This window comes from Gouania willdenowi, chromosome 3 (assembly GCF_900634775.1).
Source record: "Gouania willdenowi chromosome 3, fGouWil2.1, whole genome shotgun sequence".
Lineage (NCBI taxonomy): Eukaryota > Metazoa > Chordata > Actinopteri > Blenniiformes > Gobiesocidae > Gouania > Gouania willdenowi.
In genome coordinates, this window is record NC_041046.1 from 33750962 (window position 1) to 33778543 (window position 27582).

Consider the following 27582-nt stretch of genomic DNA (forward strand, 5'->3'; position numbering starts at 1 on the left):
TATTTTAATTTTATTTCACTTCTGGACGACTCGGCAAGTGAAACCTATTCAGCTTTTGACCTCAGGGTGTGAGGGGGCGCTAGCACACCATCTATATCTATTTCACTGCACAGCTCCTCACCCGAGCAAGAGTCACGTGTGCAGCCAGAGCCAATCGCTGCGCACACAGCAAAGCAGATGCCGACTGTAAACACACGAGTGAGAGAGAGAAGATAGTTTCATATCGGAGAGGGGGAAGGGGCGTCTGAGCAGCCACACTCGCACTGATACACTAGCAAAGGTCTTAAGTCTCACTTATTGGGCCTGATGTGAGTCACTGATGTGCGTGTGTGTGAGCCACGGCAGACTCCACTTCCTCCTGTGCCATTCTATTGTTATCGTCTCAAACACGGGAGCCCGCTGAATAGCTCATTTGAAACCGTTAGCCACTGGTGAGTCCTTTGCAGACAAGTTTCCCATTGTTTAAACCATGTAACTGTCCGTGTAATTGTTCAATAACGCGCTGTTTCACTATAGTCGGTATAGAACTCAACTAGTTCAACACTCCATCTGGAAAACTGCGGATTCTCTGTGGTGCCGTCTATGAAAGCTAAGCTCTGACCACTCGGTTCGAAGGTAAACAATGACTTTTTTTTTTTTAAAAAAAAAGAATTGTAGATAATACTTTAATTTACTTACTCACTCATGTAGTTTGGAGCTTTACATTTTGTTTTGCGCAGTTTTGATTGGCGCTACAATGGCTATGAAGTTTGGTTATCAGCATCTCAAACATTTCACGGAACACACACACAAGGTATGTATTTATAAAAATATACTAAATGAGTAAAATAAAACAAAAATATTTATACAAAAAGCACACAAAATGACTCCAGAATCACACTACAATAGCAACCAAAAACAATTACACAAAAAATGCACAAAAAGACAACTGAAAGGTAAAAAAAAATAAACATGACTCCAAAAAACATACATTACAGAAAAATACAACAAAAAGATGAAAATGACTCAAAATACACAAAACTAAATATTTATACAAAAACTACACAAAATGACGACAGAATCACACTACAATAGCAACAAAAAAACTATAATTATACAAAAAATGCACAAAAACACAACAGAAAGATACACAAATACACATGACTCCAAAAAACATACATTACAGAAAAATAGACCAAACAAAACAATATAAAAGTGAGTAAAAAAAAAACAAACAAATACTGTACATTTATCATGTTCATGTCCCATAGAATTAAACCAGGGAAATCACACACACTGTTTTATTTTGCACCCGCAAATATATCCCTTTATAACACTACAGAGTACAGAGTATGTACACCTCTGTGTACATCCAACCTTCAAACACATACTCATTTGGCCATAATTAACGCTACTTAAGCTCCCACATGAATACATACTTCCGACGGGCACTGTACTAGTTGTAACTAGCTGTGAATTAGCTTGCACCTATTTCCTTTAACAAATTAAAGCCTAACCTCATATAAATGTGTTTTTTTTTTCTAGCCATAGAATACTTTCATTAATAAATTATTTCTTTAAAATAGAGATCCAAAACAACAAAGATGTGACACTACCAGCCTGTGAAAAAGACAAAATGCCGCTAATCATGCTTTTATGAGGACCAGTCACTTCATAGCCGTGGCTGCCTGACAAAGTCTTATAATACATATATTACGTTTGTCATATGTGTATATATATGGATAAACTTCTGGTATCAAACATGACTTTTTTACAGTTAAAAAATAAAGTTCATTACAGGTACAGTACACTTTAAGTATGTGGGAAAGCCATATCATAATAACTGTCATTCAGACAGCTTATGTAATGGTTAGAAAGTCAGTTTTGAAAAATATATGTGACAAGGCTTGAAATAATGTGATGCACAGCATGACCGTTTTGGAATGCCTCAAAGCCATAGTGATGTGAAAAAGCAATCAGAATTAGGAATGTGATTTTTAAAGAGCGTTACAAGCACTGTGACCACATAGCTTAACACACAATGATCATTCAAATTAAAAAAAACAAATACTTTAAATGTAATACTAATAGTTTGAATTTAGTAGTAATGGTTTACGTAAAACACATTTATCCCTCACTAACATCTTGACAAGTGACATAGTATGTAACAATAATTGTGACATACTGGGTCACCCGTTTTGTTGGTAATTTACTGTATACAAACATAGGAGTGAAAAGTTCTGGTAATAACAAAAAAAGAAAAAAATAGAATAGAAAGACTTAACAAAACAAATAAAAACATGTTGAAATTCAAATGTCCCTTTTCGAAACATGTGAAATGTGGTGTACTTTTAAACTGGCTGGTAATAACAAAAAAATTCCAGTGCATTTTAGTGAAACTACAATTATTTTGTTCCAATATTGGCCTTCGTCAATTAAAGGACTACTCTCCATCAGAGCATTTTGGCATCTAGCTTTTCTAAAGCCGAACAAATAAACTGTATTCTTTCATTTCACACTCTGCTTAAGACTGTTCTATATATTTTCCTGTTTGATTTTTCCCTGTGACCAGGCAGATTGGTCTGATTTTACTTCACTAAATGAAACCAAGGTAACAGCCACCATTGATATATGCCAATGAGATGCTAAGATCTGAAAGTGCTGAAGAGATCAGCTGAATCCTCATTAACACTGCATTTAAAACGGTCATTTTAACAAAGAGTGGGGAGAGAGAGAGGGAGAGAGAGAGAGAGAGAGAGGGAGAGGGAGAGAGAGCGAGCGAGCGAGAGAGAGAAAAAGAGATTAATGTGAGCCTACACTGTCATTTTTTTTTTTTTTCTCCTCCTGTATCCCCTTTCCCTAATGAATCATTAACATTGGTAATTAGCTCAATGTCAAGACATGAGTCATAAGTAGTGGTGGCCAAGTTCTGCACGGTTTTAATTGCTATAGCAATTAGCAACAGAGTAGCATTTATCCATAAAACATTGCGCATTAAAAAGAAAAAAGATTCAGTTAAACATCAAAGTGGTTTGGCAAGTTAAATTACAGGTAACGATGGTAGAACATGTCTTACTCAGCTTTTTCTGGGACAAATACTCACACAAATTCTGTGCAATCTTGGGATCAAGCACCTTGAGCTCTTTGATTCTTTTCTTTATGGATTTCTTATCCTCCAAATCCTCCTCTTCCTTTTTGGCTGATGAAGACAAAAGACCAAAATCACTATCATCACAAAAACAGAAATCTCACAATTGCATGTACTTACTGTTCCACTGACAGACGCATTATACACACAAATCAGATACAGTAATATTTTATGCATTATATTAGAGTATTCAGATAATACAGAGGGACCCGCTTCAGTGCCAGTACAAAGATTAAACATAAAAAGCGAGCTGAAATACTAAAAAGAAAATTGATACTAGACGTGTTCTTGTTCCAGCACAAACAGTGTTCCATATGACTTGAGCAGCATCCAAAACGAATTATTGTAAAGTCAAACGAACACACCAATGACAGATGGGAGAGCCGTGACTCTCCTACAAATACAAAGGTCCACATTCTGTAATCAGGTTATAGGTGAAAGTAAATCTGATTAGGGTCACAAGGAACCAGGTAGGTGGGATTAGGATAGTGCTGTGGATATAAAAATAAAAAGCCACGGTGAGCACTGGATAACAACAAGAAAACATTGAGTGGACAGACTACGCGTGCACCCTCAAGAGCCACATTTACAATGAGTGCATGCTGGGTTTTTTTTTTTTTCATTTTTTCAAGTATACAACACATATACTTAAACAAGAGAATGAATAAAATGTGCATCCCAGGAGTATCCAAGTTTGTGTATGACCCTGTAATTATGTTGTTGAGGAGAGGAGAGGAGCACAGGGGTTAATCCTAAGGAAGGATACTTGCTGTTCCACATAGACTAAGTCATCTTTCAAGGACCTTGTGTCTAATTAAAAAGAAACTAAGCATGCTGGGAGCTCCAGTGTAAAAAAAAAAAAGGACATATTTACAAAAAAAACTACTGTACAACCCACCTCGTTTTACAGTAAACACACACACAGAGCTATCTCTGGACTTACGTAGTTCTTCCGTCGGTATACTCTCCTCACAGTCTTTCAATGAGGGAAAAAATGTGAAAGACATACAGAGAAGGAAAAGGGAAAATACCTCAAATGAAAAGAACTGAGAGAATCAAGAACAAAAGATGAGTTAACATCTAACAATGATAAGAAAGGAAGGGGCAGAAAGAGGTAAACAACCACACAAAACATGCTAGTATGTGACTCATAATTTTACTCCTTTTTTTGTTTAAGCATTGGAAGGAAAGTCACATTTGTTGTATATATTTGTAATCTATGCAAAGGTACATTAAATTGACCTTCCACCTTATCTGACTATATTTACCTATAAAGCATCACCATGTGTACACTTCCATTTCACTTAATTAGGTCTACCTCATTAACTGGCAGGGTTGGACCTTTCCCTTCCGATTGGCTTATTTCTTTGCGACATCAATTCAGCAAAGGCTCTGCTGCAAAGCTTCTCGAGTGTGTATACCGCTTACGGTACGTAATTTCTTTTTTTTTTTTCTTCAAGTTGGGTAATTCCAGTGCATTCCACTGTGGAAGTCAGTAAAATGATGCAGTTTAAGAGCATTTGTTTTGGGAAAACCATTGTATTACTCAATGGAAATTTGGCCAATTTCTGCAACCCTTGTTCAAATCCCAGTTGATCAACAGTTTATAAAATAATTCTTGCCCATTGGACAACTAAGCCAATTTCAAAAGCCCTTGTATCACCCTTCTTTCATTGATGATTTAGGTCATCCTTGTAAATCTTAAATGCATTGAGTTGCTGCGTTGAGATTGGTTGATTTTTGTATTTATGCAATTTTGAGTTAGATACAGTATTTAGAGGCAATAAAATAACTTTATTTTGTTAAAATGTACAAAAATGTTGTATTGATCTTCTCATCATAAATAACTCTGGTGCAGATTCTCATTTGTTGCATAACGCACTGCATAGAGCATGGACACACACGGACATAAACAAACAGAGCACATGTATTACAAATTGTTTCTTTTAAATACGATAAAAAACAATACATCACCTATAATGATTTAAACAAGACAGAAAATTGCATTACACAGGCGGACACAGCAACATGGATACAAGCCCGCACCACCCGGCAGTGCTAAGGTGACCCATCTTCCTGACGACCAGGTTTTTTCTCCTCCTGGCTGTTCTATGATTATTACATATGATCTTCTGATGGAGCGTGCTGTTAAAATTCACTACAGGTACCATTTAAATGCCTCCATCCAGTGTCACCTTCTTTCTCTGTGGGCTTCAAACATATCATCTTCAGGGAAGCTACTCATCAAACATTATCCAATTAAAATGTTCCACAGCAGGTCAGAGGTCAGAGGATTATCAATCAGTTGTAGTTATCACTCAGATAGTGCTCATCGGGAGAGAGGAACAGATAAGGTTGCACCTGTGAGTGCAGAAAGGGAACTAGTGTGGGTCATGTTACACATCTAGCGAAGGGGGAAAGATAGAAATTGCAAATTTGCGATGTAACTCTAGTAGATTGATTAGAACCAAATATGGAATGAATGTTTCACATTTACAAGTGTTAAAATATGATACAATGACATATGAAGTTGTGGCTGCCTATAGGGAAAGTACAGGGGGAGAAACGGACAGAACAAAACACAGACAAAAACCTGAGTTATTATCTGAAGTTCAGATCACATAAGAAAGAAAGGGAAAGTGGGACTAAATTACACAATAGCTGTGAAAGTGAGTGTACTGCAGAAATGGAGGGAAAATGGTGTCAGTGGAAAGGTTTGCTTTGCTCTGCTGCAGCACACAGTGTGTGCCATCCCGCATCTAAGCAAGTTAAAGCTTTTCAGAGGCTTGTGATAAATGTCAACGTGATGGGGGGTGGTATGTGGACTAAGTGGGTGGAGAAATAAGTATGAAAAACATAATGTTGAAGGAATGTGGGGGATTTTTTTTTCTTTACCTCAAATTAAACTTACAAAAGAAATGCTTTATTTCCTCTCCATGATGCCATGCCTATATTCCGCTTAACTATTACTCAACTCAATAATGATTCCAATGTAAAACACACAAATCACAATTTAGAATAAAAATGACACTATATATCGTCAAAAAAAAAAGGCCGTACGATTGAAAAACAAAGCAGGATATTATGACATCTTTTATTTGTTAAATCAAAACTTGTGAAATGTAAAGATATTGTTTCTTATAAAATAACAGATAATGTTCAAAGCAAAAATAAATGCTCTTCTAGAAGGCATTCAAAAATACTTCTCACTACAGACCAGAAAATACAGCCAAAGAGATCGACATGTTTATTTTACCAAAAGCAAGATTAGTAGTTATATGAAGATGTCTGTCTGTTCTAGGGGTTCATTATTCGAACACTGTTGACAAAGAAATAAAAATGAGTGACACACTTTTTAATTTCAAAAAGAAAATGTAATTTGATTTTATTTTATTTCTAGAACATATTAAAGATGCTGTGTAGGGCTGCATATACACACATGCTTACTAAATAGCTGTACTTCCCATAGGGCACTATCAAAGAATCACACCATCATAGCACTAAAAGGTGTGCTGGATGAAATAAAAATGCTGTGAAGGAGCATGACTGATGCCACACGACAGGCAGGCCTCAGAGACAAAAAAAACACCTTGTTCTCTACCACACACATGCATGCACACACAAACACAGGCTGTCCTTCCTCCTCCACAGACCCTTCAACTTGCCACACCACTTCATCTTATCAAGATAGATTTCCAATCAAAGAAAACGCCTTACTGGAACTAGACTGCTGTAGCTACCCTCCACTACCACCACCACCACCACCACCCCCTTACATACACATGGTCCCACACAAATCACAGTGCCAGATAAAATATCATTCATTCCCCAGTTTAGTGCAGGTTTTTATACTTAAGGTAAAAAAAACACACTGTTTACAGGAAATTGAGACATCCCATCACCACGATGTTATCTTGTCTTGATTTGGCTTCATTATTTACAGCATGATATAGTAGAGCTGCAACTAGGGATGTAACGATTTACTCAACTCCCGATACAATTCGATTCACGATACTGGGTTCACGATACAATTCTCTCACGATTTATTTTACAAAATGGGACTGTAGACAAATGATGACGGAAAAATATTCCTTTATTTTTTTTTTGCAAAAAAATAGAAAATACTGTACTGTTTTTCTTTTATTTTTCATTGTCAAAAGAATCCCTTGATAAACTATTCAAAAGAATGCAATTTAACTAAAAATAAATGAATTACATAAATAAATAATACAAATGAAGACGAAGCCTATTCATTTAAATTCTGGTTCTATAGTAAACAATGCAAAACTGTATAATAGTTCTTTTTCTTTTTAAAAGTGCAACTGAAAATGTATTTTGTGCCTTAACAATTGGATTTAAAAAAAAAAAAAAAAGTCATTGCACTGTATTTACGTCAAATATTTGTTTAGACCACCAGAGGGCGCTGGTAACCCAGTGATCGGTTGGCATGCTGCTAATCTAGCAGTGTGGAAGAGATGCTATGCGCTAGCAGACAGAGCTAATAGAAAAACATGACTTTTACAGATATTCACGTAATATTACAGATATTCTTTCGGTGCTAAAGGGGTAAGGAATCATTTATGAACATGTTTAAGAGTAGAAGGCGGCCAGAAAGAAAGTAGTAGCAGATTCCGCCAACACTTTTGGAAAAAAAGTACTGCGATTCAATTTTCACAGTATCGATGTGAACCGTGATACCTATGAATCGATTTGTAACTGCCTTACGATTAATCGTTACATCCATAGCTGCAACTAACAATTATTTTCATAATCAATTAATCGGTCAATAAATGAATCAGATTTTTTTTTTTTTTAAATAAAAAATGTGTCACGCACAAACGAGCGCGCAAGTCACACGCAAACACTCATGCGCACACACAACACTCATGCACGCACACATACAAACACACAATCACTTGTGCGCCAACACACAAACACTTGTGGTGTGCGCGCAGACAAACCCTCTGCATGCACACACAAAGCTCTGCATCACGGTCAGTGACATAAATCCCACAACGCAACAAATCGATAATGAAATTTGTTGCCAACGCTTATATTAGTCGATTTTTATCGATTTTATTGATTCGTTGTTCCAGCCTTATAATATAGTGATATTGTCTTCTCTTGAGGAAGAAGAAAGAACATAAAACTCAAAGGGGAAAGTTGAATACATTACTTGGTTATTAATCTCCAAAATCCAATTGAGACAGTCACGTAGGTAAAGTTTAAATCATCAACATTAAAGGGTTTCGGTCAATGCACAAATACCACACACTTCTATGAGACACATACACACACATACACTGTTGCCTGAAGCAAAATCCAGTGCTAGACATCTGATGCACAGAAGGGGGGCTGTCTGCAGAAAGTGAACAAATCCACCATTCCTACACATCTGTCAACACTTCAGTCAACAGAAAGGAGAATCACAGTGGAACCAGTAGAAGAATCTCTATATGGTTTGCCCAGGATCCTGGTAGCCTGACGGAAAGCACAGGAAACGAAGGCTGAAGTCTCACCTTTCCCTCACGATACACAATACACGGTTTTAGATAACATCGTGCATTATGCTTTCTGTTCCTCCTCACAGGAGTTTCCGACATCAGATGGTACCAGTGAGTGTAAACTGGGAATGAAGATCAACATAATGAAAAAAAGGAACTGTGTATTGAGTGAGCTCATCAAAGTGAACCATGCAGGGCCACCTTTGCCTGTGATCCAGACTAAATGACCCAGGGCCATAATTAGTCAGAGACTTTCCTTCTGATAGCAGCAAATTAACAGACTTCATTAGGCTTTTTTTTCCCCCACCCTCTCTTCTCTCTCTGCAACACACCAAGCTCAACGAATGTGACCCTGTACATTGTCTGCTCTTGCAATGCGACAGACAATTACACTGCATAAGGAAACAAGCATAACTGATTGAAAAATAAGTGTAGAAACGTTGATTGGAGACACTAAAGCCACATCAAAAGATTTATAATTGATTAGAAGCTTCTGTTAATCAGTCATGTTCTCAGCCTATGGGAAGAAATGGAATAAGTTACTCTATTCTCAGTGGAGTAGTGCCCTCTAAAGGTGTCATACAGATCTGCCAATAGTAGAAGAGACGTGTGTATGAGTGCCTGTTAGTGCTCACACACACAAGAGTATTAGTATTTCATTTTATAAGCTGGTGGCGGGGGAGAAAGGTAACAAAATAAATAAATAAAAAGTCTGGAAAGTCAATATATTTTCACAAGCACACCATGGTTTGAATAAATACTATGTCTGTTTCCTCTATATATTGTTTGAAGGGGTAGGAATAGTTCACAAAAAACAATTGTATAGATTTTGATTTTGTTTACTGGATGAAAAAGTGTATTAGTTAGTTTACTGGTGTATATATATGGTACATATTTTTAATAGATTTTGGACTAACTAAAGGCAAAAAAGGAGGCCGTCAGTTAAGCACACTGTGTGTAGCATGGGATCACACTTTCTCTTTCAACACTGAAAAGAGCCTTTAATGATTGCACATTTGATGAGCTCTCTCTCATAATGGCACAAATGTTCTGCAGCCACACAAAAAGTCATTGTAGCCCTAATGGTGTTTTTCAAAATGTCAAAGCAAGAGCATAAAAAGAGGAGAAGAAATGGGCGTGAGGAGAACAAGAGAGACAGATGCTCACAGGAGGGAATGTCTATTTAGAGAAAGTAAATGTATACGAGCCAGTGAAAATACCTGCCTGAAATGGACATCCTGCTGATGTGATCAGATGCTCAAAATGTTTCGAAAGAAACTCTTTTCAAGGTCTGTGAAGTGTTTTTTTTGGTGTCTAATTGTGTTTTTTCACAGTAAAAAGAACACAAAACCGATTCTAAATCTCAGTAATATTAGAATCAGAATGTACTCTAGATAATGAAATATGAGATTGTTCTTCCTTTTCTCCTTCAACTCCATCCTCTGTAGTCCTTGTTCTCTTCATAATTCCTGTGATGGAGTCAGCCAACCTCCCTTTGTCTCATTGTAATTCTAAGCCTATCAAACTCTCTCCACAGAGCCCACAGTCTCCTTATTCCTATTCTAAGAAATTCACACACCTTGCATTCAAGAGACCTATTAACAATCACTGTGCAGATTTTTTAAGTGGCTCCTATTCTGAGGTGGTTTGAGGGATATTGTGAAGAGAAGTGAAAGATTGGTGGCATAGACTTCAATGATGATGACTTTTTAATGCATCACCTCAGCAGCAGCTTGACAAGCCTTGATGGGCCGTGAGCTTTGACTATGGTCTTAACTTCTATATGGAGGTTGTCCTTCCACTCACATACAATCACCCACCAATACACATTTATACCGTTTCAATCAAGCTTTTCCTAAATATACTGGTGAAGACTGACAAAACCCACACACACTTCTTTGACAGGCCAATATATTTATATGAAAACGGTCTGTCTAATTATCTGTTACCGAAGGCAAGAATTGGAAAAAAGAGCTTACGCTTTCTCCGAAGAATACTTTGATCTGGAGAGTCAAGGATACTACATTAATACTATGTTAATACACATAAAGGGGACACGTGTGAAGAACCTTGTCAAAGTTATGAGCATTGACCAGTGTACTTATGACATTAAATAATTAGTATCTTCAAAAGCTAGCAAGCTAAAGATACATTAAACCTGTGAAGAGTTTCAAAGTGCATGTCTGCAATAGCCAAGGGTGGGGTCAAATATAATTGCAATTGCGTAAAAAACTAAAATCTGTTGCTGTCGTAATTGTAATTAAATTGTAATTGAGTTTAGATATCAATTAATCAATCTTTATCAATAAAAAGTGTTTTTCACACAAACAAATGTAGCTCAAAGTGCTTTTACATAGTTTAAAAATACACCCACCCCACCCACCACACGCAGACACACAAGTTAAAATAAGAACAATGGCACATTGCTGGGTACAGAGGATCTAGGTAAGGAGGCATCACAAGGAGCCGTCTGCACCAGAAACAGGACATAGTCCGTGGGCATAGGGCACTGAGACAGAGCCCCAAGCACAGCAAAATAGAAGGAGCTATTCACCAACACTGAGGGCCACGATACAGGCCCACTGCAGCCACGGCCCATCACAACCCCTAGTGCAGAGGGCCCCCTCCGAGGAAACACTGGGTCAGTAATCCTAAAAGACTAAAACCTAAAAACAACATAAAAGAACAATCCTAAAACTATAAAAAACACATAAACAATAACAATCTTAGAACTATAATTACAACAAAAGATAACAACAAAAACATGAAAGATAGCAATCTTAAAACGAATAAATAATTAGTTAAAAGCTAATTTGAAAAGGTGGATATTGAGCCTTTTCTTAAAAAAATGAACGTTCTCTGCAGCCCTGAGGTTCTCCGGCAGACTGTTCCACAGACGGGGGCCGTAAAACTGGAACGATCCCTCACCGTGTGTGCGTGTCCTGACTGTAAGAATTATTAAGCTTTCCTGCATCTTACCATTTAAAAAAAAAAACAATTGAGGGGTATATTGTCACAGAAAGGGCTCAGACGTCCACAACAAAAATATGAAAACCTATATTTTTATTGATTAGGAAGCCTAACAAGGTAAATAATAGATAAGAAATAAATTAGATGATAGATATTTGTTTTTAGTGTATTTTACAGCTGATTTAGGACCCATTGTCATAGGAGATGCTAACAGAAAGCTAACACAAGAGGAAGGCTAACTTTTATTAGGTTATTTATTTCAGGCTCAGTAATTGTGATTAACTGTATTTGAACTTTAGTACATAATTGTAATTGACTTTGAGAATAAAAAATAACTGTAATTGGAAAAAATGCTGGTCACTGTAATCGTAACTGAATTATAATTGAACATGGGTATTTGAAAACATAATTGTAACTGAAAAATGTAATTCACCTCATAGACAGTTTAGCCAATCTGTTTTTTGTTGTGTTTAATTTTGTTTTGCGTTTTTTATGCATATGAGACATTAGCACCCAGTAGGTGGTCAATTAAATTTTCTACAGAGAAGACGAGCTCTAATTTATCTCGAAAACGAATCTTTCGGAAAAAAAAAAATCCTATAGCAGGTCTCAAATATTAAATATTGAAATACAATATCTGTATATTCTCCTCTTTCACTCAATCCTCACTTCTTCTTTCAGCAGTTTCACTTCAGAGTTTGCCTCAGCGGATCATCTTCCTCCAATACCCTTTGTCTCACTCTGCCTCTTTTCCTCTTGCCTGACAGCTCCATTATTTCATATTTTATCATCTCTACTACATACACGACTAAAGCGTCTCAGCCTCGACTCTCACTCTCCAACCAAACTGTCTAACAAGAGCTGTCCATCCGATGTACTTATTGCTCATGCTGTGCATTCTGCTCTCTCCCAGTGAGAAACCATAACGTATGGAGCTCCGCCACTTCCAGCTCAGCAGTCCTTCTACTGCTTCTCGTATACTGTTTGATGGGCACCACTAATCTTGATCTTGAGTAAAGCAGTGGTTTAATATTTTAAAATACCAAAATTGCTACATTACAAATAGGTAAAAATTCACTGCCTGTAAAAAGCTAGATTACATTTACTGGCACTAAATTTGCCTTATTGAAATTTTCTTACAGGACTTTCATTTTTGTTGTATTTTGTTTCTCATCCTGCACTGCATTTTTGCTGGTAGGTAGGTTTATTAGAACATGCTTGTATCCTGAGTAGAACTGGCAGACTGATTTTGTTATCTTTGATGTTTTGTCTAATTGGATGTTATTTATGAGCTGAAAAGAAGCCCGAGGAAAGGGCAGCTCTCTGTGTGATGGTGCTTACTAATCTATAATTCTGCTGCATGAGAGCTTGAAAGAGAGAAAAAAAAAAAAAGACTTGGGTATTCCACATGTCAATTACGGTACAAGCCATTAAACCATAAATGCAAATGTAACAACAGATTCTAGCAACAACAGGTTAATTTGACAAGTCCAATACACTTGTGAAGTAAAACTTTGCCGGTTATCAAATATGTTTAAGATGAAATGAAAAATAATGGGGAAAAAAACAAGCAACACAGTCTTCTTATTCTTAAAACCCAAAGTCTAACGTGAAAAAACGCCCTATGCCCAAGGTCTGCGTTCTGCTTGTGGTGCAGACGGCTCCTTGTGATGTCTCCTTATCTAGATCCTCTGTACCAGCCATGTGCTATTGCCCTTATTTTAACATGTGTGTCTGTGTGCGGTGGACAGGGTTTGTACGGGGTGGATATTTTATTTATTTTTATCTTTGTAAAAGCACTTTGAGTTGCATTTTATTGTATAAAAAGTAGAGGTGTCCAGATCCGAAATTGACATCGGACATCAGTCCGATAACAACCAGAAAATGATTATCGGATTTTATCGGACTGCATCTAAAATTGCTGATTTAAACTTTCTGATAAAATGTTTAGCTCCAGCACTTCTATCCATAGGTGACTGTGGTTCACACTCCAACAAAGTAACCTACTGTTGCTGACTATTATTCTCTGTTTGAGTAACATCACTTAATCAAGCCTTTTCTAACATTCCACACTACAAAATAAGTAATAAAAGTGTGATTCCTGCGGATATCGTATCAGTTCAATATCGGTATCGGCCGATACACAAGGCTGCAATATCGGTATCATATCGGAAGTGAAAAAGTTGTATCTGGACATTCCTAATAAAAAGTGCTTTTTAGATATAAGGATTGATTTGATTTGAATTGATTTGAAAACACAATTTAAGATGCCTGAACACATACATTGGGTATTGCTGAAGGCCACTTAAGTCATAAAACTTCAAAAAGAGTTAGATTTTGTAACCACTTCCATATTCCAATTTCTGATTAAAAACTTAGCTGAAAGGATTGGAGAAGCCATACCTATCCACATGTTCACCAAAATCTGCAGTATCGTAAAAAGAGGACATGTTTGATATCTCTCTAAATTCTTACCTATTATTTTCACTTGTTTCATATAACACCAGATAGTGGACAGAAATGAGCTTAAAGAGTGTTCTCTAACACTGATGTTCTCACATAGCTTCTCCAGGGACCAATCTGTAAAATTACAGAAATAGTTGAATGTTCTGAAAGCTATGCGCACTTTAATGAACCCACATTTTATTCTTTTTTCATTGCTATGGATCCACGTTGGGAATGACGGAGCAAGGTTGCAAAAACAATAATCATGTAATCACTTAAGTGAGCCATAGTGCCAATTTAATTAACAATGGGTGGGTAACTACCAGTTATGATAAAACCTTAATGGTACATTTACTGTTAAGTAGTATCTGTAGGAAGTAGGGATGTAACGATTAATCGTAAGGCAGGTAAAAATCGATTCATAGGTATCACGGTTGATATCGATTTTCTGAAAATTGAATCTCAGCACTTTTTTTAAACAGCAGAGGGCGCTATATATATATTTATCCTTCTCTTGTCCAAATGCTGAGGCGGTGGACGGAATCTGCTAATACTTTCTTTCTGGCCGCCATCTACTATTAAATATGTTCATAAATGATTCCTTACCCCTTTAGCACCGAAAGAATATCTGTAATATTACGTGAATATCTGTAAAAGTCACGTTTTTCTGTTAGCTCTGTCTGCTAGCATAGCATCTCTTATTTACTGCACAGAATATCGGCATGGCAACCAACCACTGGGTTACCAGCGCCCTCTGCTGGTCCAAACAAATATCTGACGTAAATACAGGGCAATGACTGTTTTTTTTTTTTAAAGTCCAATTTTTAAGGCACAAAATACATTTTCAGTTGCACATTTAAAACGAAAAAGAACTATTATCCAGTTTTGCATTGTTTATTATGTTTATTATTTATATTATAACCAGAATTTAAATTAATAGGCTTCTTCATTTGAATTATTCCTTTATTTATTTCATTCAAGATTTATTTTTAGTTAAATTGCATTGTTTTGAATAGTTTATCAAGGGATTCTTTTGACAATGAAAAATAAAAGGAAAATAGTACAGTATTTTGTAGTTTTTTTTTTCCCTAAAAAAATAAAGGAATATTTTTCAGTCATCATTTGTCTACAGTAGCATTATGTAAAATAAATCATGAGAGAATAATATCGTGAACCCAGAATCGTGAATCGAATCGTATTGGGAGTTGAGTGAATTGTTACATCCCTAGTAGGAAGTGTGCAAATTAGTTGCTCGATAAATGTGCAACACTTGTAATGGATGACAATTATTGAGCCTGATGATATTCTTTATGGTTAAAGAAGTGCATGTTGGAACTGTAAGAAAAATGTGCAAAGGGCAGCACTGACATCTCTCTATAAAAGCAAGGAAGTTCTGCATGCGTGTGCGTGTGTGTAGCAAATTTCTCCCCGACACGGTGTGTTTGACCTGAAACTTTTTAACAGCTTTCACATAGCACGAGTGTGTGCATCCCTTATTTTGGACTTATTTGGTGTTGCAAAAAATGTTTATTTTTCATGATACTTCTGGGTCCAGTCCTTTTTCTCTCAAGTCTCACGCATTGGGCGTGAGACAAACATTTCAACGACCTGTGACGGAGTATGTGCATGCGCACGGCTGATGATGTGCGTGCGTGTGAGAGAGAGAGAACCTACGGAGGAGATGGAGAGAGTCCCACTTGGAAACCAGGAGGACAGGCAGCGAGTCTCGAACGCACGCACTAAATATTCATGTAAAAAATACACAAAATGACAACAGAAATGCACATATACAAAATATCTTCACAATCACACAACAATGGCAACAAAAAACGATAATTACACAAAAAATGCACAAAAAGACAACAGAAAGATACAAAAATACACATAATGACACCAAAAAAAAACACCTCTGTACACCTCTTTGTACATCCAACCTTCAAACACATACTCATTTGGCCATATTTGACAAGTCTACTTAAGCTCACACTATGAGTACATACTTTCGACAGGCACTGTACTAGACTTGTTAATTTGTTGTTATGGAACTGCAAGTGGCTTCAAACCAGAAGTGTTCCCAACCCCTGGTATAGAGGTTGTTCAGCCAATTTTTAAAGAATCAGTTAACTTCCTTACTAAAAGTTTTTTTTTTAATCAGTGCAAACCAACATACAACACTTTGAGATCCACCCTTTTATGAAGTTACAAAATGGGGCGCTGAGACCATTTTCCTTTGCACATGAGCTGTAGACTTAACAAATGAGACAGTAGCAGCACAAAGACAGCAATTAGAGGCCTTAGATGTCAAGGGAGAAGATTAAAGTGGAGTTCGCAGGCGGACACCGCAGCATCATTAACTAAGTTTAATTTATAATGTGTGGCTATTAATCACTGTGAGATAAACCTGATTCAAAGATCCAGTGATTTCCTTTAGTCAATTCTGCAATATTAATTTTCTGCTGGAAAGCTTGGTGAAGAATTTAACTCAATACAGCAACTACTCTTAACAGGCCTGTTTAACATAACATTGATAGACTTAACAAGGAATCGAGCAAATTGCCATGAAAAATATACATGTAAATGCACTGCAGCTACTGAATATTAAACTATATTCCTGAGATTTACGAATGCATAAATGTTTTCAGTTTGTCAAATCCAAAAACATTTTCCTTTATGTTTTGGTGACGATAGCCAACGTACACATATGCCAGTCATAAAGTAAATTTACGACACTCTTTGATCTCCAATGTTAAAGAAGTGGAACAAACTGCCAGCAGAGCTGAAGTTAGCATCCAATGTGAATATTTTTAAATCAAAGTTAAAGGCACTTTTTTTCTCTACTGCGTATGATTGAGAGGGAGATTTATGGTCATGTTGTTGATATAATGTGTTTGTTGATGATTTTAAGCTGTTGAATGTTTTATCATGTAAAGCACATTGAGTCGCCTTGTGTATGAAACGCGCTATACAAATAAATTTGCCTTGCCTTGTCTTAAATCTGTGATTATTTGGCCATCTCAAATACACATAACATTGATCTGTCGAAAATTGATCAGAATCAATCCGGTTAGTGTCCATTTGTCAAAAACTACAATGGTTCCGCCACAGTTTTAAGTTTAATTGGTTATTAAACCACTTGCATTATAAGTAGTAGTAGAGAATTGCAACGTTGGACATCTGCATACATGCACAAATAATATTTCACAATTTAAAATATACTTGCTCCAGGAGGAGTGGACATATGTCATTGTCAGCATAGACCACATACAGACGTAACACTATACCACTGAAAAGTAAAGGAAACAACAATAGTTATGGATGGTGGAAGAGCAAACATTTGGTTGTGTTGGTAATTGTTAGAAGACACAAAAGGGGATATTTAAATTTCAGCCAAATATTTCAATTGCTATACGCTAAGCCATAAAAAGTCTGAAACTGCAGTGGCCAGTATTTATCAAACATTAAAAAAGTGGGAGTGGGGATGGAGCAATGGGGTTGCTTGAGGCCAAGTGGAGACTGAAGGCTGGCCCAAGTGGTTTGATTCTACATTAAACGACTTTAGCCAAAACTGCTGACAAAGTCGATACTTGTGCTGACATTAAGGTTAAGAATACACAGTGCATAGCAGTTTGTTGCCTTACAGGGCCACAAGACAGGGCCCCGGCCCAAACAATATTATTTAGGTATACGAAACATCCACAGGGGTCTCCTTGCTTTGGCAGGGTGATAACTAAAGTTCACATCTTTAATTTTTTTTTTTTTTTTTCTAAGAGCATTAAACTAATTGAATAACATGTTTTGGGCTTCACACAACATTGAACATACAATGCTAAAAAATGGGGAAGAATAATATTATATATTCAAAATAATAGCAAAACAATTTTTGAGGTAATAATAACCTAAGTTTTAACAACCGTATGGGTAATTCCTATCTGACATATGGTTGACCCCAGTGTTGTCCTTTATTTCTATGGATCATTATTTGTATTATTTAAAGCAGATTGTTTTTAAAATTGATTTACACTGTCATGAGTAGGGGTGAGTATTGGCGAGGATTTTGCAATATGATATGTATCGCAATACGTGGGTCACGATACAATAGTATCGCGATATTCTACCCAGTTAATATCAAAAGTAAATGTAGAGATAAAAAATCAAGTTGCTCTATATGTTCATCAAAAGATACTGATCATTCAGAGGAAACTTTGAGTCAAAACTATTTGCTTCAAAACATCCTATTTATTATTAGTGTTTTTGCACATTTTCACTGAAAATAAGAAAATGCAGTGTTACACACTGCCATCATAAAATAAAGTGCACTGAAACTACTGTGTAGAAGTCTCAAAGTAACCATGACAGCATAATGACGGCATTGCAACAACTGTAAGTGAGAACATTAAGAATAAATCACCCTGAGTTACTTACAATGCACAAAAATAAGAAAAAAATAATGTATCCTATTGTGTCAGTTTAAACACTGATCTGACAGATTATATGAAAATAAAATGTCTGTGCATACATAAATATTACAGGCATTACACAACTCCAAATATTTTTTAAAAAAATGATTTTTTTAAATAAAAAAATTGATTGTTTAAATAAAAAAATCGATTTAAAATCGGCACCCAAAAAAAAAAAATCGCAATATATCGCGAAATCAAATTTTTTTGCACCCCTAGTCATGAGACAATATTATTTATTCATATTGCACATTATGTTAGCACTCATTGATGGAAATAATAAACACTATTTTGTTGTTTAAGCTCATTTATTGTTTTTATTGATTCAGTCAAATACCAGACTCCATTTAAATTAGAAAAACGTTGCTTCTCCTGTCAAATATTGTTAGGCCATTTATTTAGATTAATTATTACAAAGTCTCTGATTTATTAAAAAGATATATTATCTCTAATTTCCACACCTCGAGGCTAAAGGATGACGGAAGCAAAGATAATCAAAAAAGGCATACTCCTATTCTTAGCAGCTTTTTTTTTTTTTTTTTTTTTTGTGGGAAGAATTTTCCATCCGTGAAAGCATTTCAATAAACTTTAAAAACAGTACTATTGAATATTCAAATAAGAAATAGGACAGAAATAGAATAATATAACACTGACTGTCTGGCAACACAAACTTAGAGAGAAATTAAATAATTCCTAGGTGAGTGTCAAGATAACTGTAAAACAAGTGTGTCTGTGAGGAAATAAATGGCAAATCACGAAAAACAAAAAAACATTAAAATGGTTATAATTAATGTGCTATGTCTGAGTTTTAGTCAATATAGTAGTTTTTAACAAGCAAAAATGGGGAACCAATCAACTGGACCTGATTTGATGACATTTATTCTCATTAGCTACCTGCTAACAAAGAAAAAGAAACTACCGGTAATACAGGTTCTTCCAATTTGCCTGAAATGGCATAGCTACAAACACTCTTATAATGAAAAGGCCACAGACCTGCATCAGCTCTATTTATTTTGTCCAACACCTCCTTGAACCTAATTTTGTCCTGTTTTGAAATTTTAATAGGATGTTTTATTAAATTTAATTTGAGACAAACAGTCTGATGCACTTCATCTTACAAAAGGCAGCTGTTTGCCTGCGAGCACAAACTGCAGCTAAACAGCAGCTGTGTAGAAAAACAGCAGACAGGAATTAGGAAGTAAGCCCAACAAAAAACAACAAGGCTAGCCAGCTTCTGTCTTATATTTTAACTAAAAGAAACTTAACGAAAACTTAAAGAAAGTTCCTAAGAAATCTAAAGTAGGATTAAGGCATGGTCTTAGCTGCACCCTCTATTAGTTCCAAACCAAATTACCAGCATTTAGGGTGGCTGTGAATGCATTGCATTAATTCATTTACTAACATGTAGAGAGCATATTTCATTAAAATAATAATACAATTATTTACAACTACCATGTTCTTAACCAGCACATTACCTTTCTGGTTAGTAGATAACATAAATACATGTATGTGATCAGATCTAATAATTAACTAAATACAAGCAAAAGTCCACAATACCTTTTGGAAATCAGTTGATTAACATGGTGATATACCTGTACTGAAACAATTTGATTGTATATTCTGTTTTGTTTTCTGTTTAAACAGTACAATTTCTATTGCAAACGTTTATTAATTAAACAAACAGCAAATTACATGATGCAATTATCAACTTACGTACCAAAGCAATATGGAAATGTGACAGACAAAATCACATCAATCACACAACAGGCAGTGTAAACAGACTTTCTGTTCGAGCTCTGATTCATTACAAGTAGTAATTGTTTTTGGTTTTTTTTTTTTTCAATTTTAGGTCTTGTCGTGTAGATTTGTTGTGTATTAAAAAAAAAATGTAATTAAAATCAAAACAACAATCAGTTCTAATGGGAAATCGCAAATGCCAATTAACTCTGAACTGCCAAACGCAGCAACCATAGGAGTAAGAAGAGGGAAAGAAATCCCAATACAAACATTATCGAGAGGTAAATGTTAATATAGTGAGCATTGTTTTCAATTAGGATAATTATCACTATTACAGAAACGAAAAAACAATTAAAACTTTAGAAGGTAAAAATGACAAATCTGAAATAGCCATGTTAATCTTACAAAAAAGAACATGTAATTGTATAGACAAATATAAAAGTTTATCTTGTTTCCAGTAAATTACTTCTGATGGATTTGAGGAAAAAAATTATAATTGTTTTCCACTGCTCTTTGCAGCTCTATTAATTATAGATTTCCTTTTGGCAAAATCAATACAAGGAACTAATCACACACAATAACTTTTTCGAATACTGAGAATTCGCCAAACCATTAAGAACAGAAATGTACAAACCAACCATGCAAACTTATAAATATGAACTGAAGTACATAGAGGGAGGGGGTGGGGGAGAGAATGACACATTGGTGGGATTAAACACTTTGGAAACTTTATGAATATCCAGCAGTAAATTATGACTAATCACCTTTGCTCATTACAAAAAAAATTAAGATATTTTCTGTTATAAACCAGCATTCACTGCACGTGGCTCTTTCAGACCACAGGCATAGCCTTGGAAGTGTTCAAGTGAAATATTTCTAACAGATTCAGGCTTATCTGCATGTTCATATTCTGTAGTTTGCTGAAATCAAACTTAGATGTCAGGTTCACAGCCCTAACAGTTTAATCATTTTTCATGTTCTTTTTTTGTGAACAGAAACTAAGAGGTTATGGAAATGTGTTCAAAAAACAGGAAGTTCTATACCTACACTATTTAATTTCATTTATATTAATTATTTTGAATTAAGATCAGCCAAACTACTACTGCAGCAAACGAGCCATAGTTTATGTCTGTCTCTGTCAGTCCGTGTGCTTGCTGGTGTGTTTTTCATTAAAAATGAGAGCTCGGACTCAAAAGTATCAGCAAAATAACGACAACCTTTGAAATGAATATTTAATAGAGAAAACTGAGTGAATGCTGCTACACGGTATGTCCTTTTTAATGTTTAATGTTGATCCAGATGCCGTTGCTCTTAAGTGAGATGAAATACGATGCTTCATTACATGCTAACAAGAACACAAGCCACACTCCCTGTCTAACACACAGTGACACAGAGCAGCAGCAGCATCTGGGATCAACGACTAAACCTGGCTGTCGTGCGCCTTCTACAAGCTCCGCTGGGACAGAAAGAAACAGGGAGCAAAGCTGCAGAGAAAGGCAGTTACGGTCTTGTGAAAGTTTTGATTAGATTTGAACGTTTCAAGCCTTCCATGATAAATGTACGCTCAATTAGCCATAAGCAGTAAAGAACAATTAAATAAAAACTATGGCTATTATATACATGCTGAGGGTCATTTCAAAATGAGATGGTGATTTTCCTTAATCCTCCCCTAGGAACACCTATTCAGTGGGAAGGGAAGGATTGTCAGTATTTCTGTTGGCAGATAAGTTTTGACTGCATTATTCAAGGACTCGGTGAGCTGGTGTGTATGGGGGTGGGGTGGGGGGAGGCTGGAGGTATCTTGGTATTTTCAGAAGAGCAGCATTGAGTTATGACAGGCAGATAACACCTGGATGAATAATTCAAATTTGCTTAAGTTGCCGAGCCAGTGACAACAAAAGAAAAGACAACACAAGTCAAGAGCATAAATCATCAGCCAAGGGACTAATAGAGGCAGCACACGGGGCGAGTGGGATGATAGCATCTCTCGCTTCCTCCTTGTCAAGCTTCATTCACTTCAACCTCGCTGATTCCTCATATGTATTAATTGAGCAAAAATAGTATGAAAATTGAATCCAGAAAAGACACTGTAATTCATACGGAGATATTTGCCATAGCAATACCTTGCTTTTGGACTACAATTGTTTTTTCATTGTTATATCAGAAATTAGTAGGGGTGTGCCAAAATATCAATACAACAATACATCACAAGGTTTCGTCTTGCGACACGTTACCGATTCACTAGCTCCAAATATCGATTTATTTTTATATTGCAACATACAAGACATGACGGAAAAAAAATAAATATATATATATATACATACAAGATGCAGATATAATGCAGTACATACACAATACAATGAGACAATAGGTGAGGAGTGGATATTTACAAGTGTGTGTGTGTGTGTGTGTGTGTATGTTAAGAAGAGCCACTGTGCAGTATACACTTCTTCAGTGTCACAAGTATTGATTATCGCAGAATCGCTGTATCACGATAATATCGTTATCGCGAGTGAAAATATTGTAATGTATTGTACTGCGAGATACCTGGTGATACCCAGCCCTAGAAATTAGAAAAGAAATACACAAGATTTCCCCTCACATTATAAATCTGTGTATCCTTTGTTCTTTGGTTATTCCATTTTAAAACCAAATCAAAATAACAAATAGTGTTATTTTTGTTTTTGTTTTACTGACTTAAAATTAAAGCAGAAATAAAACCAGATTAGCAGCGTTTTTCCGTTTTAAAATTACATTTTCTGTTTGTGTGATAATTAGATATTTACAGGGAAACTGTGTGGTGAGCTTAAAGCATGAAGCTCTCATCTTGGAGAGGATCCACAGACAGGGGCGGAATTTTACTGCTGGACAAAAAAAAAGAGCAACGCATGAGTCACAATACTGATAAACTGGTGGATTGAAAAGTTATGAATACATAAATAAAAAAATTTCAAATGGATGTTACGTAAAACATGCACATGATATGTGATTAAAGGAACCAGATGTGGTGTAATGATCATATTGGTGCTCCTTGTTTCTTGTGATCAACTTCCGTGTGTGTTGATGGCTGCCGTTAGTGGCTAGCGATAATAAAACGTACAAAATAAATATACTGTATTTACTGTCTTCAAAAAAGCTGTAATTGTTTTTGCAAAAGTGTCAAGTCGTAGAAATTCTAACATCAATTGTTACTCACACCAGCCTCACAGTAGATAGTCAGTCACCAGTTTATTAGGATACTATTTGGACCGTAACACTGTTTGGTAAAGTTGGCACGATACTGGCACTGATTCGGACTTCCAGCATCAATAACTCTTTAATGAAACATCAACACACAAATTACGCCTTTTTGTCATCGATGTGAGAGGTGGACAGCATGACACAAGGTCATTTTTGACAATCGCAGCAGTGTAAAAGTCCTCCCCCGTCAGTGGGTCCCTTAAAACATGAAGCTCTCGTCCTAGTTTCCCCGTAAATATTCAAAGATCACACAAACAGAAGATTTAATTTTAAAACAGAAAAACGCTGCTTATCTGGTTTTTGATCTTTCTGTATTTCCGCTTTGGTTTGAAGTCAGTAAAACAAAATAACACTGTTTGTTCTTTGGTTATTCCATTTTAAAACCAAATCAAAATAACAAAGGGTACACGGATTATTATAAAAAACGCAAAAACATTTTGACCTCTTATCATTGTGCTGAGAAACCCTTTTATCACAAGTAGTTACACAAAGCCAATATTAGCCACTGATGTGTGATGGAGCAAAAAAGCTGTGACGATAAAGGGAAATTTTTGGATAGAAAAATAACTATATTCTTCATCCACAAAAGGGTCAGGAAATTAGTGGGAAAATGTGTTATTATTACAACAATACAACTTTTTAGCAAAAAAAACATTTTTTGAAAACTGACAAATAAAGTACGACTCTGACCTGTTCGTTGGGAGCCAAAGGTCAGAGCAACTCTGTTCAACAAATCTGGGTTTTCATATTTGTTTTCATCAGCCAGCACCCAGAAACAAGCCTCGGACATTTCCTGGGGGCGGATCTGAAAGTACACATTAAAGGTTTAAGACACACAAATTAAACATTTTAAAAAGCAGCTGAAAGGTCATAATAACATCTGCACTTACAAGAGCAAAGATTGAAAGATATCCAAAATCTATAGCTTAAAAAATAAAATAAAAACTCAGATTGTAAAATAAATAAATAACTTTCAAAAAAGAAAACCAATCAGTTCTATAAAAGACATTTGTGTGGTTATCACAAAATCGTGTTGTAACGAGATAACATCCTTTTTCTGCTTAATACTGTGACGTTTGAAGAACACTTGATTAACAGTCTTTAAACTTTGACAAATCCCCAGCTTGTCAGTTTGGCTTTTTTTTGTTGTTGTTTTTAGTTTGTGGGAAGTTTGTGGGTTCATTTAAGATCATTTTTAAAAAATAAGTTTCCAAACAGCTTAGTCCAAAACATAACCATATGTAGGGTCTCTCCTCTTGTCCTACTAAAAGGTTTACTTCCAACTCCAAACACCTGCTTTAGCTTGCTGAACATCTGTACTGATTGTACATTAAATTATTAATTGAAGCACTAACAACTAACAACACGTATGCTGTGAACTAATATTGCTCGCTAGAGAACAACATCTGCAATGGTACTGATGAGGCAAACCTGACAATATGTGATCATCTGCTATTTTAAATTATTACCATGCTGGCTTGGCACAGAAGAAGAATGTTGTTGTTTGATTCTTAGAAAAACATCTGCAGTGTTCAGGTGCTGCCAGTAAACATCAGGAACAAAGAATAAGTAGTGAGAGAGAGTTTGCTCTATGAAACTTCAAGAAGAAGTTAGGAGGACAGAATCTCCAAAGAGAGGGGGGTCTTTATCATAGTTTTTTAAACAAAAATGTTTGCATCGCAACAGTCATTCTGCAGGGTTCTCGCCGGTGCTGTTGAGTGTACGGGACCCCTACGGTGTGATTTTGATCCCCTACGGTGTGATGTCGCTTTTCTGTTGTTTTTTCTTTTTATAATCGGTACCGTCGTAATAATTGTTGCACACTTCAACACAAAAGGGACTTCCAGTCGTGCATGGGTTGTTTAAACTCTTTTTTTAATCTGCATAACTGAGAAAAAGATACATCAGCCGCACAGTCTATTTAATACAGGCAATTTGCTCGGACGCTCCTGTCTTCACCAGAGGACTCCTGCAGCCACTTAGCTGCCCCCGATGCTGCCTGTGTGCATCCAATATAAACAGTGTAGCGTGTAGTGGCACTGGGGCAGGGCAATATATTATGAGTCAAGATTTATAGATTTTTCTATTTTGGCTGTGTCTATAACAGTCCTAATATTACTGAAGGTCCCACATAATACCTAATTTAAATTTGAAAAAAAAACATCTTCAAATCAGACACTGTATAGACAAGAAATAAAGTAATTAAAAAGACTGAGTATTTATTTGTGAAGGACCTATACCAAGCATGAGTAACCCCCAAGTTCCACTGGATGCGGCTCCACTGCGTTACGTCTTCACCACGCCACCGGAGCTGCACGGAGCTGATCCAAACTAAACGGGAAATTAAACAAGTACTCCGCAAAAAAATATCCGGTTACTTTTCAAAATAAAACACTAACTATATCACTAAAACATCAATGTGCAAAAACAAAATCACATTCACTATATTGATTCCTCTCATACTGTAATTGCACTGTAACCTGCAGCAACTTTGATTTTCTGTTGACTGTTGTTAAAAAATGTGGCGATGAAAAATCCAGAGAGTCCAACCTTCTTGTTCTCCTTCGTTAGGAACACTGGCCTGTTCATCTATTTATTGTTGCGTTAATTACACATACTTTTAACTGCGTTCTTGCGCGATTATATAAATATTGAGATAACTCCTGTCTCGTGACATCACAGTCGTCTAACTGGAGTGCACTGTGGCGCACTCAAAATGCGTGGGAATTACCAGACGGTGGAGAGCGAGCCAAAACCAAACCGGTGCCGTGGTGCAGCGGAGAGGTATCCAGTGGAAACCCCCGGTAACTCTTTAACTACATTCATCATGACTCTTCATCAATTCAAAAAATAACTTAAGGCAGTAACAAAGATTTAAAAAAAAAAAAAGAACTTCAGCTTTAGTTCACAAAATTTGGCCATCGGAGGGTTACAAATTTTTAAAAAATTTACCAGGGGGATGTCCCCAGACCCCAATTCCTGGTGAGAACCCTACACTGAATTAAGCAGACATAAAGAAGATTAGTTAATCAGCATCTGACCTTTGACCAGTTGAGTCTTTTTATGGACATCTCAAGTTTGAACTCTTTTTTTGGCCTGAGGCCATAGGGTAGTGTAGGTGGGGTTGGGGATCCCAGACCAAACCCAAATCCCAGAGGAGGAGGTGGAGGAGGGGCACCAAATGGCGGAGGCACTCCCGGCGGTGGTGGTGGTGCGGCAGGATATCCCGGTAAGGGTGGTGGAGGCGGAGGTGGTGGTGGCACACCTGGTGCTGGAGGTGCAGGGGCCAATGCTGAGGCGGAAGGAGCACTAACAGGTACTGCCCCAAACTGAGAAGGAAAGGAAAAGATGACATCATCATCATCAATAATAAAAATCAATTCAACAAAATGAAAGATGATCACATTAAATGCCAATGTTAAGCAGCCTGAGGGGTGGATTCATTAAGATCTGAAATAAAGGGTGGTAAACCAGTCTCTAAATCTTTCCTCATCTGTGTGCAGATTGACTTATCTGTTTGTTGCACAAACATTTAATAATAAAAAAAATTAATAAAAAAAAGAAAAAAACCTTAAAACCTAATGATATTTTTCCCCCTAATTTAATATGGGTGCTCCATCAGGAACTGTAACTTTGCTCTGATCAGTCCATGAAAAATAGGCAGATTTGGAAAGAAACCATCCTATTGATCTGCCATTCATCTCAGTTAATGCAGCAACACAGTCTGTCAATCAGTCTGCACCATTTGAAGATGATCTACTGACCATCATCCAGCAGGTCTGAGCTCCTGAGTAGCGCTGTGTGTCACCAGCAGATTCTGGCCTGACGCTGCTTCCATCAGCGCGACGCCAGAGTTTGACGGGTCAAAGCATCACTGTTGCAGTGCGTCCATAGCGCACACAGCAACCTCTCCCCACCGCAGCGTCACCAGACTCCACACGCAGCGCCGCGGATGTGAAGCTTTTGCTCTCCCTAACACACTTTACTCTGCATCTTCTTATTCAGTGGCTGTTAAATATTGACTATTGTTTAATTTATAATATTTTCTTGTACTAGAAAAGTTAGCTGGAGCATTTTTTTTCCATCTCCGCTGTGTTTTGTG

General features: G+C 36.5%; 1 protein-coding gene across 2 annotated transcripts in view; it reads right to left on the reverse strand.

Moving 5' to 3' along the window:
- The window catches only part of LOC114454694 (protein diaphanous homolog 3-like), a 153438-nt gene that overhangs the window by 91840 nt on the left and 34016 nt on the right, over nucleotides 1–27582 (reverse strand). For both annotated transcript variants that reach the window (XM_028435328.1, XM_028435327.1), the window contains 3 exons: nucleotides 26522–26809; nucleotides 24171–24285; nucleotides 3083–3178 (listed from right to left, as the gene is read on the reverse strand). In XM_028435328.1, coding sequence (XP_028291129.1) covers nucleotides 3083–3178; nucleotides 24171–24285; nucleotides 26522–26809 — 499 coding nt within the window. The remainder of the gene's footprint in view (nucleotides 1–3082; nucleotides 3179–24170; nucleotides 24286–26521; nucleotides 26810–27582) is intronic.